The 14,058-nt window shown below is 44.1% G+C and overlaps 1 protein-coding gene across 2 annotated transcripts in view; it reads left to right on the top strand.

The window, feature by feature from the left end:
* RASSF5 (Ras association domain family member 5) overlaps positions 1 to 14,058 on the top strand; it is a 104,811-nt gene that overhangs the window by 47,035 nt on the left and 43,718 nt on the right. Inside the window, exon 1 of one of the 2 annotated variants that reach the window (XM_083444491.1) lies at positions 8,515 to 9,391. The exons of the other annotated variant lie outside the window; for it this stretch is intronic. Within the exon in view, the coding sequence (XP_083300617.1) occupies positions 9,272 to 9,391 (120 nt within the window). The 5' untranslated portion in view covers positions 8,515 to 9,271. Of the gene's footprint in view, positions 1 to 8,514; positions 9,392 to 14,058 lie in introns of those variants that run through there. 2 annotated transcript variants of the gene reach the window in all.

The raw sequence follows: 14,058 nt of genomic DNA, 5'->3' as shown, positions 1-14,058 counted from the left end.
CATGTACCTTCTAAGTGATTTCTGTGAAATGAGAGTGGCTACCTTCTATATATTTTCTGGTACTGAGGAAGGCTCTCTATTGCTACTAGAAGGTGGTAGCATCAGTGTGTGTAAAATCAGGATCGTGCAATCTCCACAATCGGGACCAGTGGGACATCGCTGACTTCCCGTGGAAAACACAAGGTTGTTGCTGGTGGCTGTCTCTCTAATTTTGTTGTGCTACATTCCCCATGGCAACCATTTGACGTTATGCCATTCTCCTGCTGCTCTACAACTATTTTGTGACTTGCACCCTTAATACTCTCAAAATTTGAAATGTGCCCACTGGTTTACTTGCTGTATGGAGTGATAATCATAGCTGGAATTGGGAAGGATTGTTTTGCCTTCTGCAGTATTATGTGGCTCTTAACAGCTTGGCTCTCTTGCTGTGAGTGTTTGGATATTTCATATTGCTCAGGAGTGCTGAACCTGTGGCCCTTCGGATGCTTTTGTATGGCAGCGCCCATGTCCCTTGGCCAGCTTGGGCAATGAAGAGGGATGGTGGAAGATGTGGACCAGTGAAGTCTGATGGGCCCCAGGTTCCCCACCCCTGCTATAGTTGTTGCTTCATCCTCATATCTTAATATGGCTTGTAGTTGGGATACACTATCCCATAAGATGGTTGGTGTACATGTGGCCCTAGAGCACTAACCATACTGTCTTTGTGAAGCACTGCAATTGGGCTAACATGCTCTTTCTAATATCCCACCATGACATGAATTGTGCAGCCTTTTGCAAGTTGCAGAGGTCATTGATGTTCATACACTCTTGCCAAAATATGATGTCTTTGAAAGCTGTCACCTTTTAAAGCATTTTGTCTGCCATTTTTCTCATGTTTTTGTTGCAATTAAAATTTAAAGATGGATTAGCTACAACCTTGATATACTTTCACGGAGAAAAAATCTTAGCCATGTTCCAGCGCTGATTCATAGATTTACCAACCTGGATGTTTGGAAATGAAAGCAAAGTAACACATTTTAAGCCTTAATTTAGTTTTGAGTTAGCTTTTCATGGTGTATTCCCATTACAGCACTGTCTTCAAATGGCCTTTGCCAAATTCTGCACAGCTGTTCTGACAGAAATGTGTACTTCACACAGCTCATCTTACAAAATGGAGCTGCTTGCATTCAAGAAAACTTGTGTGTGAGAGAAAGGCAGGCAGTGCACATTAAAAATGTTAGCATATTCAGATTTTCTAATTATGGGAAGCATACACTTCTGAAATGGTGAATTGTTATCTAAAATTATCTGGGTCTACACTGTGAGAGTTTTAAGGCAGTCAGGTGTTTTGTCCATTAAAAATGACTTCCTGAAACATCTGTCTCTTGTCCAGTATCCAGTCATATAGGTATGTCATTCTTGGCCCAATTAACTGTGGAGTTGATCTGCATATGTATTCCTGCTTCCCTGGAGGAAGCTTTGGAGGCCACAGTCTGAAGCAGAAGACCTTTATGTAGAAGAGAGGATTTTTGTTTTGTTTTTACTCATTCCTCTCTGTTGATGTTTATCCTTAAAATCATCTGCCACGAAAGCTTCATTCCTGGCCTACTCCATCCCCTGCTTTCACATTTTGGACAGGGACAATTTTAAGTAAGGTGAAGAAATCTATTCATATTTTCCACATCAGACTGCAGCCTGTTCAGTTGCATTTCGGAAAGAAAGAAAGAAAGAAAGAAAGAAAGAAAGAAAGAAAGAAAGAAAGAAAGAAAGAAAGAAAGGGTAGGGGAAACTGGCTTTTGGAACAGGAACATTTTTAACAGATTCAATAGGTGAGAGCAGAATTGTCCCTAAGAAGGCCATATTCCTTTTTGCCCATAGCCTAACCTTAGACAATGAGTGAGGTTTGGATGTCCCCTGACTCTGTGCAAAGGCTGGTAAGGGTGATGAACTTCCTTGAGGGATTAAAAAAAAAAAAGTGCCTTGAAGTGAATGGGGAGCCAGCTTAACTGTTTTAGAACTGGCATAATATGCTCGCTTTGGCTTTTTCCGGTAATTAACAGATCAGATGCACTTTGAGCTAATTAATGTTTCAGAGAAGCTTTCAAAGGCAACAAACCCCACAAAGGGCACATTCACTTGTCAAGCCTAGAGGTAACCAAAGCGTATATAAAGCAGCTTACTCTGGAAAGGGCACTTTGGACTGCAGCCACCTCTTGGGAATCCTGCAGCAATCCTGAGTCCTACACCAGCCCCTTCAAGACTTGCCTGCATGGGATTCCTTGACTGAAAGCATCCCCAAGTCAAGATTGTGATGGTCAGGGAAATGGTTTGACCAGAGGCTTTCTCCAACATGTGCTAGCTTGGGCCATTCTGGGAAATAGTGACATAGGGGTGTTTTAAAATGGGTGATTCCCCCATGTACATATTGAGATGATAAAGCTCCTGTCCCGATTCTTTAGTTTGATTTTTTCCCTTGCCCTGTAGGGGGCTACAAGAGAATAGCATCTCCAAATGCTAGTTTGGGAGGAAAGAGTGGCTGGGGAAACCCAGCCAGATGGGTGGGGTATAAACAAATTAATAATAATAATAATAATAATAATAATAATAAATTTGCAAACGCTATTGCATACTCTGCACCCAGTGCACTCCCACTGCTGGTTTGGGAAGCAGAGTGCATGCAGATAATCCATACCTATCCTGTTGTTACTTATGAAATATTGCATCTTCAATCCAAATCGAGTATAGAACGGCACAGCTGTATTTTAAGCTGGTAATCATTACCATAAAGTATATGCGGGCGGTGTTTCTGACCCCCTTCTCAGGGTTTGGTAGATGGGTTAAGTTTGAAAGAATGAGGGACAGGTCTGAAAAAAATCCAGTCTAGCCCCACTTCCTCCACTGACCCAAGGCAAATGCATGTGGGGTAGAGGGAGGAATAGGGGGGAAAGCTGGGTATTCTTTCTCCTTCCTGTCAAACTTGGCAGGTCTTTATTTAGCTTTATATGCACACAGCAGATTTTAAAGCTACCAGGGCATCTTCACCTTGATCTGTGACTTTCCCAGCCTTACTCACACATCACTCTGTGTTCTGGCTACATGTGGTGGGGAACAGGACCCCTTGGTGCCTCAGCTGATGGCGGTATTCATAGATTAAAGGCCTGCGTTTGTACAGTCCATGCATCTAGGTCTGATCCACACAGTTAGTCACATCTGAATATTGCTCATATTGCATCTTGACTTTGCCAAAGTGAGAAGCTTAATTTGGATCATGGACCTTCATCCTCAACAGTACTTCAGTAGCTATGACTCATACCATTCTCCTACATTGACAGTTGCATTTAGCTAGAAATATGTTTTATTTAATTGCTAAATGCCCATGCTTTCATGTTCTGGCTTGAATAAAAGTCTTTACTTTAGATATTTTTAACTTCTAGCTTGGGTCATTTTGAAACACCTACACTCACCTGCTTGCTGTTCTGGTCTTAAGATGTGGAGTTATAAAGTGATTTCTCAGGAGGCTTGGAAAGGTGACCAACTCTGACTAATTTGGAAAGGACGTGGGCTGTCAAACTTCAGTTAATGTGCCACATACACCTGATCAGCATCTTCAGTTTTCTCTTGGGTGTAGCAAACTAATAGAAGGTGGCGGTGATTGAAGTGCCAGCATTAAAACTGATGACCCTAATCTGATTTTGATCTGTGGAAAGTCACTCCAAGGCTGCGGTTGAATGGGGGAAAGTGGAAACCTTGCTTGGACAGGTGGGGCATCTGTCAGTCACAACAACTAATCCTGCAGCAGTGGATGGCATTATCACCGGGTAGCAGCTATTATAGCAGGTTGCCTCAGTGCCTGTGATGGGAAGCAGGGCCCATTCCATCAGCTCTGCTGACAGGCTATCTCCACTGGGCTCCTGCTCCTGAATTTCTTTCCCTTCCGCTCTTCCCTCCCCATCACCTTTCCCTCTTGTGTCATGTCTTTCAGATTGGGAGCCAGCAAACAGGGGCTGTCTTGTTTTCATTAATGGTACGTAAGCCACTCTGGGAGTTTTTTTGCTGAAGAGCAAGTTAAAGATATAAATAAATAAGACATATCATAAATATAAAGCTCGTTTTGAAGAAATAAAGTGCAGCACCGGAGTAATGTCATTGTTTTAGTGTTGCTGAGCTGGCAAAGTGGTTGGGACATCCCAGCCAAAGCAAGCACTTGTAAATGCAGGAGTGGCAGGTTGGGATTGTAAACTAGAAATAATAACAACCATGCAAATTGTGTATGGGAGAAGTGGATGTTTTGCAGCTGATGAGTTTCTGTTGATGCAAGGCTGAGAACACGAGAAACCAGGCTGCTCCAAGGATGATGAGAAACTTGTGCAAGTTTGCAAGCTGTGTCAACTTGAGCATTCTAGAAATCTCTACATAGTTTTGCTTAAATACTGTGTGTGTCCTTATCTGGCCATCTAATAACTTATTTAACTCCTTAGAAGTTTTTTTAAAAAAACAACAATACAAGCTTCCTCTTTTGAAAAACAAACCCTATAGAAGTTCCTTGCATCTACACCAGGGATATTTTACTGTCATAGCACGTTCCAGCTTCACACCTAGCCCAGTTTTGTAGATAAAAGTCTGCAGTTAATAATGTAAGAAGTGGATCAGGTCATGGCTCCATCTATCTACTCAAGTATCCTGTCTCCTACAGTGCTCAGCTAAATACTTTCAGAAAGCCCACAAGCAGGGGGCATAAAGTCCGCAGCCGCCTTCCACTGCCCCCAGGTATTCAGAGATACACTGACCCAGAACAAGGACAGTTTCTTTAGCTATCATAGGCTTTGATATACCTCACTTCAGTCAATTATGTTTAATCCCCATAAAAAAACTACATGACACACTTTTCAGGCATTATGTTCCCTATGAGTACAATCATATCGACCATGAGAGCAGCTGGCCCTACTCCTGCCATTGCATCTCCAGTGACCTAGCTCTGCTACCATCCTTGTTTTGAAAGTCTGAAGCAGGGAATCTGTTCTGTGTGCAGAGACTCCCCAAACATTTGACAACCCTGCCAACATAGGAGCCAACTCCTAGGGGTTGTGGGGGCTTCGGCCCCCATAGTAAAATATTTCAGGGGGTTGGGCCCCCCAAATGGTGAGTGTGTGCACTGCATCATGTGATCAATTATGTGGGGCAGGGCTAACCTGAGCCCTCACAAGGTTTTATTCAAGATGGCACCCCAGCCTGCCCATGTGGGACTGCAGTCAGGTGAATGCCCAAATAGGGGTTGATTCCATATTCCTCTCCACATTTTGTGGCAGTGATTTGCATGTATTAGTTATGCATTTTATTTGTATCTTTATTAAATTTTATATGCCACATTTTCTTCCAAGGAGTTCAAGGTGATGTACATGGTTCTCCCCTCTCTTTTATCTTCACAACAACCGGTTGAGTTAGGTTAGGCTGAGAAATAGTAACTGGCCCAAGGTCACACAATGGGTTTCATGAGGCTGATTCAAATCCTGGCCTCCCAAGTCAAAGTCCAGCACTCTAACCATTACACCACACTGTCTCTTATTATATATGGAGAAGAACGTTATTCTGTCTATCCCAAATCTACTGCTATTCAATTAACAAACACCAGGACAGCTTAAAATATTGAAAACAGGAAGTATACTACCTCCAGAATCAGTGGCAGCATGGCCACTGGCGGAGGAACAGAGATGCGGAGGGAGCGGACCGCCCCCGGCACCACTATTTCAGTAGGGTGCCATCGCGGCGCTCCCCCCCCCCCCCCGGACATGTGCCACACACCCTCACGTGCTGGGCGCCACACCCCCACAGGCAGTGTGCCACGCCCCCAGAACGCGTGTCACGTCCCTGCAGGCGGTGCGCCACTCCCTCATGGGCGGTGTGCCACACCCCCATGATGCACACCACGCCCCCACCTGATCTCCACCACCCCCAGTAGCAGAGCATGCAGCTTCGCCACTGAGCATGGCTCTGAATACCTGGTCCTGGGAAACAAACATCATGCCCTGCTTTCAGGCTTCCCATACTGTAGGTATCTATTTGGCCACTGTCAGAAACGGAATGCTGAACTAGATAGGCTTTGACCCTTACCCAGCAGGGTTCTCCTTATATTCTTAGATGTAGCTTCAGTTCAGCTTACAACACAAAATGGAAAAACTGAAAGATAGAAATATGAAAGATAAACTAATTATACAATCTGAGGCAGGGGAGATCAACTTGTAAAACCAAGTGAAATCTGATAAACAGCGAAGGCAACAAGAGTCACAAACATTACTAACAGCTAACGATATGGGAGGACATGATAGGTTTTGTCTGGCACCTAGAGATTGCAGGGAAGGCAACCCAGCACATATATATCTTTTTTTTGGGAGGGGGGGGGTTCTATGGCTTGGACACTGCTATTGAAAAGGATCGAAGTCTAACTTCTGAAGGTGGCACCGCTCAAAGAAAGGCCTCTGAAGAAGCCTCAACCTGTATACAGGTTTATTTGGGAAAATATGGCTGTTTGTAGATTCCTGGACCCTAAGGCAGTTAAACTTCACTACTTAATGGAGTGGTCCAAATATAGCAATACCATAGATTTAGATTAATGGCAGCATGATACTGGTCATTGCATTTTTGACCCTATTCCACATGCCTTTTTTTGAAAGAAGCTGCACAGTATAAACTAAGACTTTTTAATTGAGCTGTCAACCATCAATTCAATATTTCTTTCCTGTATAGCCACTGCTATCCCATCAATGTGTACAAGACTTACTGATTTTTTTGCCTTGGTGTGTCTTGCTTTAGTACACAGGTTCTTGTTGGTTGTCAAAGTATAACCATAATATTGCAAGATGCTGAAGAACGTTTTTACATCTGCTCTCTGAGCAAGAAGGATTAGCTGTAAAGTGGAGGCTGGTGCCCATTAGGACTAATAGGGTGGAAGGCAGGGAGATCAACAGCAGGTGGTGCCAGAGGAAATAGCAAGTGAAGCTGGAGCCAATGATAGATGGAGCTAACTCATTCTGGTTTTGTTCCCATCCTCCCCTCTGTTGAGGGGGGTTAGGGTTCTACATGGGCAACAGTGAGCTTGAGAAGGAAGAGGTGGCTGGCATCCAGTGTCAGCCACTGGGCTGGTTGCAAGTAAGGAGGCAGGTAGATGGGGGCTGGTTGGGGGCAGGCTGAGTTTGGCGGGACAGTGCTCCATTTCCCTATTGCACCAGCCTCCACTCATGGTAACCGTGTAGATCCTATAGAAGGCTTTGTGTTAAGACTCCTTAGATTTTCAAAACGGCTTTTGAAAATGAGATTATATTTCATAAATACAGTAAGCATAATTTCTTAGGGAAGTTAAAGAACGGGAGAGAGTGCTTTTAGTTTCTCCTTTAGAATGCATCCAAACACTAAGTTCAGGGTACTGGGACCCACCTGGCATGAAGGTGGAGGGGGTGGCCGTTGGTAGTTCCATGGCAGCAAATCTGGGAGCTGTATTTGGCTCTCCTTAAACAGGAGTGAGAAGTGGCAGCTAACCCTGCTGCACTGGGAGACTTATCTTTCCTTCGACAGCATTATTAGGTGTCGGGTGTGGAAGCAAACAAGTGGGAAAGGAGGAGCATGGCAGGTTGTGCACAGGGAGTGCACTTATGTGTGAAAAGTGACCGCAGACACATTTTAAAATGCTGTTTTTGCAAAGGAAGGCGCATGCTGAACTTTATGTAACTGGACAGGTGGCCTGTGGAGAATTTGGGGGTGGGGGTGGGCAGGGGGGTAGGCTTTTGTTTCAAAGCACATGCCAGTATTCTTGGAGACAGTTAACCTGGTGGCTCAGATGCTGAATGAAGGAAGGTGGTTCAGAGCAGGACTTCAGCCTAACCTTGAGAAATCAAAGGCAGTAAAATATTCTAGGCTTTCTGACTTATGCTCAAAAGAACTGAGCTTCAAGTGCCTCTAACATAGCAATAGGTGACAAATGGAAAAGTCTAACCTGATGAATGGCGATTGCTAAGGTTATGATCAAAACTGCCATTTCTTTTTGTGCCAGCTATGCTGAAAAATCATCCTGACTGTTCTAAAATTAGCTGCAGAACACAAGAGGCACTGGCTGGTTCCTTCACTGGTGTGTTGCTAGGGGAATCTATCCATCTCTCTCTCATTTTGCACCAATCCAACTGGTTAGTTTTTAGGGCTGGGACTGAGTGTAGAAGCACCATCATGACAGGTGGCATATTGTGTCTCTAGAGATTAGTATTTTATTTTTAAATATCCAATAGATGTCTAACTTCTACTTTTAAAAGTGAATGGGAGGTGCTGTTTGTAGACTTCTAAGTAGCCTTGCTCTGCATCACCACAACCCATGACCATTCCTAGCTTTTACCACTGTAAGGTTTGTTTGTTTTTACCAAAACTAGCTAAAACAGTTTCTGGGCAAAGATGAAATGGATGAGGTTGGTTTTGGACAGCTTTCGTGCAAGATAAGGAATGCATTAAATTACCAAAGGATATGCACCTGGAGAGCAGTGCATTGGAGGTTGGTTAAGTGATATATTTTTAATCAGCTGCTCTCATCTCTGTCCCTACCTTTTGTGAATGTTGTTATGGACACTGAGGAGCTAGGAGCAGGCTGTCTCCTCCCCTGATGGTGTAACTCGACTTCTCTCTCTCTGCGTTCGTGTCTCAAACGGTGCCAATCAAAATCAGCTGAGATGCTGACAGCCTCCCCGTTAAGAACCCGCTGCAGAAACTGCGTGAGAAATCTTGCAAGAGGAAGTGGCTCAACTCTGCTCGACAGAAAGCAAGCAGGAAGGGGTGGGGGAGAAGGAGGGAGGTGATGCCGTTCTCGCAACCAGCCTCCGTGGGCTGCAGGCAGGAGAATCAAGCTACAGATAGGGAATGAGTTTGTGAGCAGCCACCACCAGCAGCAGCAGCAGCAGAAGAGAAGCCCCTTGGGGTCTGGCACCACCCTCTCCACTTCTGGCAATGCTTAGTCCGAGAAGGGAGGTTGGTGGCTGAAGAGAGGAGAGGTGATCCCCAGCAAGGCTCGTTTCTCCCTTAAAGGAGACGTCACCGGGTTTGCTCAGCAGAGGAAAACTGTTGCAAAGCATGGCAAGTGGGAGCTGGAGAGGCTGAAGCCGTGCTTGCTTGCTTGCTGTTGCTGCTGCTGCTGCTGTGATTGCCTGGAACTGGATTGGGAAACAGCGCTGCTGCCGCAGTGAGCGGAGAATCCGATGGTTACCTGGTTCTCTGGCTCACTGGAGGGCTTCACGTGCGCCCAGGACCCGGGATCCCCTCTCGGATGACGGTCGACAGCAGCATGAGCAGTGGCTACTGTAGTTTGGATGAAGACTTGGAGGACTGTTTTTTCACAGCCAGGACCACCTTATTTAGGAGCGCTCAGAGCAAATTTGCCGCAAAGGTAAGGAGCTGTATGGCAATTCTGTAGCAACCCCCCCCCCCCTTAAGAATCTGTATGCAAAACCTATTTCTAGCTATCAGCATTTAATGATATTCTAGAGGCATTCATTCATTTGCAGTGCATGGGTAGCCTTGCTCAGTTGCAATGGCTTGAAAGCTTATCTTTATGTCATTTCCGTCTTTCAAACTCTGATCTCTTCATAGTCGCCCAAGTGCTTGACTTTGACACCTGTTAACTCTGACATTCAGGGAACAGCAGTCTCACAGAGACCCTGTAGTTCTCCTTCACATGTAATATTTCTGAACATCTACCTTCTCAAAGGGTGTGTGAGATCGGTTGCTAAACTGAATGAATGACATTGAACTGTATCGTCAGCGCATTAAGTCTAGTGAGACTGTGCCAGTGTTTTGCTTAATTAAAAAAAATGCATTATTGCTTGGAAGATTTTTATCCTGGTGTGGATATAATGAGTCAGAGACTGTTGGCTAACTTGCATATACATGTAATTATGATTCTTAGAGCTGATGGGCATATTCCATTGCTCCATATAGTCATATAAACCTAATATGAGGGAAAATTTGTCTGTTCCTCTGGTTTTACATGGGTTTTAGAATTATGAGGCTACAACAAAATAAAATGAATTAAGCTGATCTTGCCCTTTTTGCTTCTACCATGCAATGTATTTGCAGTCACTGTAATGACTAAATGAAGGCTTAGCAGGGTGGATTCAGTTTAAATCATGGAGATTTAAAATTGCCACAAAAAGAGCAATATAAATCCAGCTTCCCGTGTGGTAATCTGCATATTTCCTGAACGTATGCAGCAGCAAATTAGTATGTGTGACAGTTAAAACACAGTGGTTTTTACGCGTGTATGAGGAAAAGGGGACAGTTGTGAAATTAATGGGTTTCTTTGCACACATGCATTGAGCGAGATCACTTACTCTGAGGATTAAGTGCTCAGAACTTTCCAGAAGTAATGGCTTATAGTTACTGGGTAGAACAGTGAAAGTAAATGCTGAAGCTGTTTAGCTGGTAGTCATAAATATTCATAATTTTGAGGAATGAACACTTTGCAGAACTCAAGCTTTTTTGTTGCGGGGGGGGGGGGGCGGTAGGAGAGAAGCAAAAAAAAAAAAAAAAAAAAGGGGGGGGCCCAAGAAGGTGGGTTTTGGGATGATTCAGGATTGTGTCTTCTGGGTCCTAGCACCTGTGTCAGTCCCTGAGCCCAGTAGGAAGATCACAAGAAGAGCAATACATAAGCTTTTGTTGTCTCTCTAATGCTCAATCTCAAAAGTTAAAACTTTTTCCCCTGCCACTCCTAATGCTTTTATATAAAATATTAATGAACATGTTGATGGAGAACCACCCATTTCTCTTTAACAGACTAATCAGGTAAATGTCAGCATATTCCTATTAAATTTAGGTTTCATTTTAGAGCTGGATACTTTTGAACAGAAAAAATACCATAGCTAAAACAAAACAGTGTTCTGTTTTATTTTATTAAAAAAATACTTAACATTTTATCTTTAAGGTATCACCTCTTCTTCTTCTTCTTCTTCCTCTTCTTTATTGAATTTATATACTGCCCTATACCCAGAGGTCTCTCAGCAGTTCACATAAACAGATTACAGTATATAAATTTAAAATAAAAGCAATAACCCAATAATACCACCCTCCAAAGAGCCACATTTTAAAAGAGTATGGGATGTAAATCAGATCACCCAAAGGCCTGGTTGAAAAGGAACATTTTTGCCTGGTGCCTAAAGGTGTATAGTAAAGGCGCCAGGTGAACTTCCCCGGGGAAAGCATTCCACAGACGGGGAGCCACTGCAGAGAAGGCCCGTTCTTGTGTTGCCTCCCTCCGGACTTTCACCCTGAGGCTTAGACTTTCAGGCTTAGGCTTTCAGTAAGAGGTCAGCAACCATATACTGTCCAGCCTTATACAAGCACCCCTCCCCCACTTAGGTGTGTTCTACTTGCATGCTACCACATATAGGCATGGTGCTGGGAAATAAATAAATAGAATCATGCCAGGAAATGGTGGGAGAGAGCTGAAGAACCCTTGAAAGGATACTCTCCGGAGCCCGAAGAGCATGTCACTGAGGGCAGATGAAGCCCCAAAGACACCTGAGGTGCAGTGGGGCTTTCTTTAAGCTACTCAGCCTCCCTGCCTAATAGCTGATGAGCAAGGTAGCACAGCCACCACTGCCACCGCTTTCCCATGCCTCCTCCAGTTGGACCCAGAGCTTCAACTCTAGATATTTTGGTACCAATTGGTGAGGAAGCAGGTGTTAAAGCTGGAGAGCTGGGGGAAATAGGCATTTAGAGGCATTTTAGAGGGTGCTCCCCACTTTATGCAATTTTACTTAGGTGTGCGATGGCCCGGAACATAACCCCCACATAAGTGAGGGGACTATATCTATCCCAAAAGAGAATGCTATGAAACAATATGAAGATTAGGCACATATTTGCAGTTGTTCAAATTCTATCAATATATTTGTGTTTATGATATGATTTCAAGGACTTGGAGGCAATAGAGGCTTCTTTGCCTTGACATATTCCACCCCTACCTTTCATGTCCCATCATGATTAAAACTAGCTTTGCAAATTATGATAAATTGTACCATGGAAAATTTAAATGTCGGCTCAGATCCATGCTGCTATGACAAATTATACATGCACACCCATCCACATCAGTGTGACCTTCCCAGCTATATTCTGGATAGTGTCCATGGTACTTTTCTATCCTGGTGCAGATTTGAAACTTTGCTTAGCCACACGAGTGCTCATGTAGTCATTTTTGTTTAAAGGAAAAGATAGCAGTAGGGCTACACTCTTGCGCACAACAATGTCCCTGACTTCAAGAATATTTTCACATCTTTACAAGCCCATTTTAACCTGGGCAGTTGGCTCTTGTCCCTCCAGTACCAGAGTGAGCTTCTCCAAGCTTGTTTGCTTTTATAAAAAGGAAGTAAACAGGTTCTTCTGCCCGCAGTGACCCTCTCCTTCCCCTTCATTATCATTACATGGTGACCGAGGCACTGAAGCAGGAGCAGGGTTGATAACTCTGAAGCAGTAAGAGGGAAGTCACTCCCACAGAAAGGATTGTTTCTATACTACGTTGGTTCACCAGCCAGCTGGGTTTGTCTAAGGGAAAGACATTTTAGACAGGAGTCTAGTTGTGCACCGGAAAAGGAACCCTAAAGCATTGAAAGATTTGGATCAGTGTAAAACAAGCATCGGGTGAAATCCCTTGCATAGAAGTTTGAGCCTAAAGCTGCTTTTAGCTCTAGAGGAGGAAGTGATGTCATACCTCAGTGGTCGTCTGCTTCTGTCTGTGGAGAAATGTATTTCAATAGATTTTTGTGCCCTTTTGGTGCCAGAAAGAATAATTGTTTGGGGCTCATCTTTCTAAAAAGCGTTGCAAGCATACTTTACAGATCTATTCTTGCCACGTGGTTTGGTGCTGTTCCACAGTGCAGGCCACAGTCTCCTCTTTTCCTGCTTCTTTCCTCCTCCCACCCAACTATTCTCTTTGGATTTCCTGTGAACCAGAAGGGATTTTTCTTTAGGTTAGTTTAATAACCTGCCTCATCTGCTGCCATTTTTCCTTTAAAAAAAGGCTTTGACTGAGTCATGTCTGTAGGCAATCTAAAAGATCAAAATCTTCTATATGTTTCTACTCCAGTGCACACGTTGTTCCTTTCTTTTTGTGTGGAGGCTAGAAATGTAGAAACAGCCAGACAATATCAATGAGTTGGCCTATCTAGCCAAAATTTCCTCTTTCTGAAATGCACCAGATGCTTCAGAGGAGGGTGCAAGAGCACACAGATAACTCACAGTCCATTATGTGGGATAATTTGCCTCCATTTAAGAAATTCTGAAATCATTAGTGACTTTGGACTTAAGCCTGGAACATGGGGGTTGGTTTCTCTCTTTCACTGATACCATGAACTATTGGCATTTTGTTTTGTGTGAGAATTGCTGAAAAACTGAAAAGTCAAGTTTGGGGCAAGGTCAGTTAGACCTAGACTGTCTTTTCCTGAGCTTCATGGCATACCTTCTATGACCGTTCAGTATGTATCAACAAGCTTAAAGGTAAAGGTAAAGGACCCCTGACAGTTAAGTCCAGTCGTGAACGACTCTGGGGTTGTGGCGTTCATCTCGTTTTACTGGCTGAGGGAGCCAACATTTGTCCGCAGACAGTTTTCTGGGTCATTTGGCCAGCATGACTAAGCTGCTTCTGGCGAAACCAGAGCAGTGGATGGAAACGCCGTTTACCTTCCTGCCAGAGTGGTACCTATTTATCTACTTGCACTTTGACGTGCTTTCGAACTGCTAGGTTGGCAGGAGCTGGGACCAAGCGATGGGAGCTCACCCCTTCACGGGGATTTGAACCACAACCTTCCTATCAGCAAGCCCTAGGCTCAGTGGTTTATACCACAGTGCCACCCGCGTCCCTATAGTTTATTCCTTGCTCTGCTTGATGGCCAACCTAAGAGAAATATCTCTGGAAAGCAACAAGACAAGTTGTTTGAGCTTATGCTGGTATGAATAGACAAGTAGAGTGGAAGGTCTTCCATGTTGCTGTACCAGTGCCTGATCTATGCTTCAACCCTGGTGGCAATGCAGTGCCATGAGTTGCAGCATTGTGCTCATGGGCGA

This window comes from Podarcis tiliguerta (genome assembly GCF_965153285.1).
Source record: "Podarcis tiliguerta genome assembly, chromosome: 6".
Classification (NCBI taxonomy): domain Eukaryota; kingdom Metazoa; phylum Chordata; class Lepidosauria; order Squamata; family Lacertidae; genus Podarcis; species Podarcis tiliguerta.
Note: the sequence above shows the minus strand (reverse complement) of the source record. Positions and strands in the feature narration are given on the sequence as shown.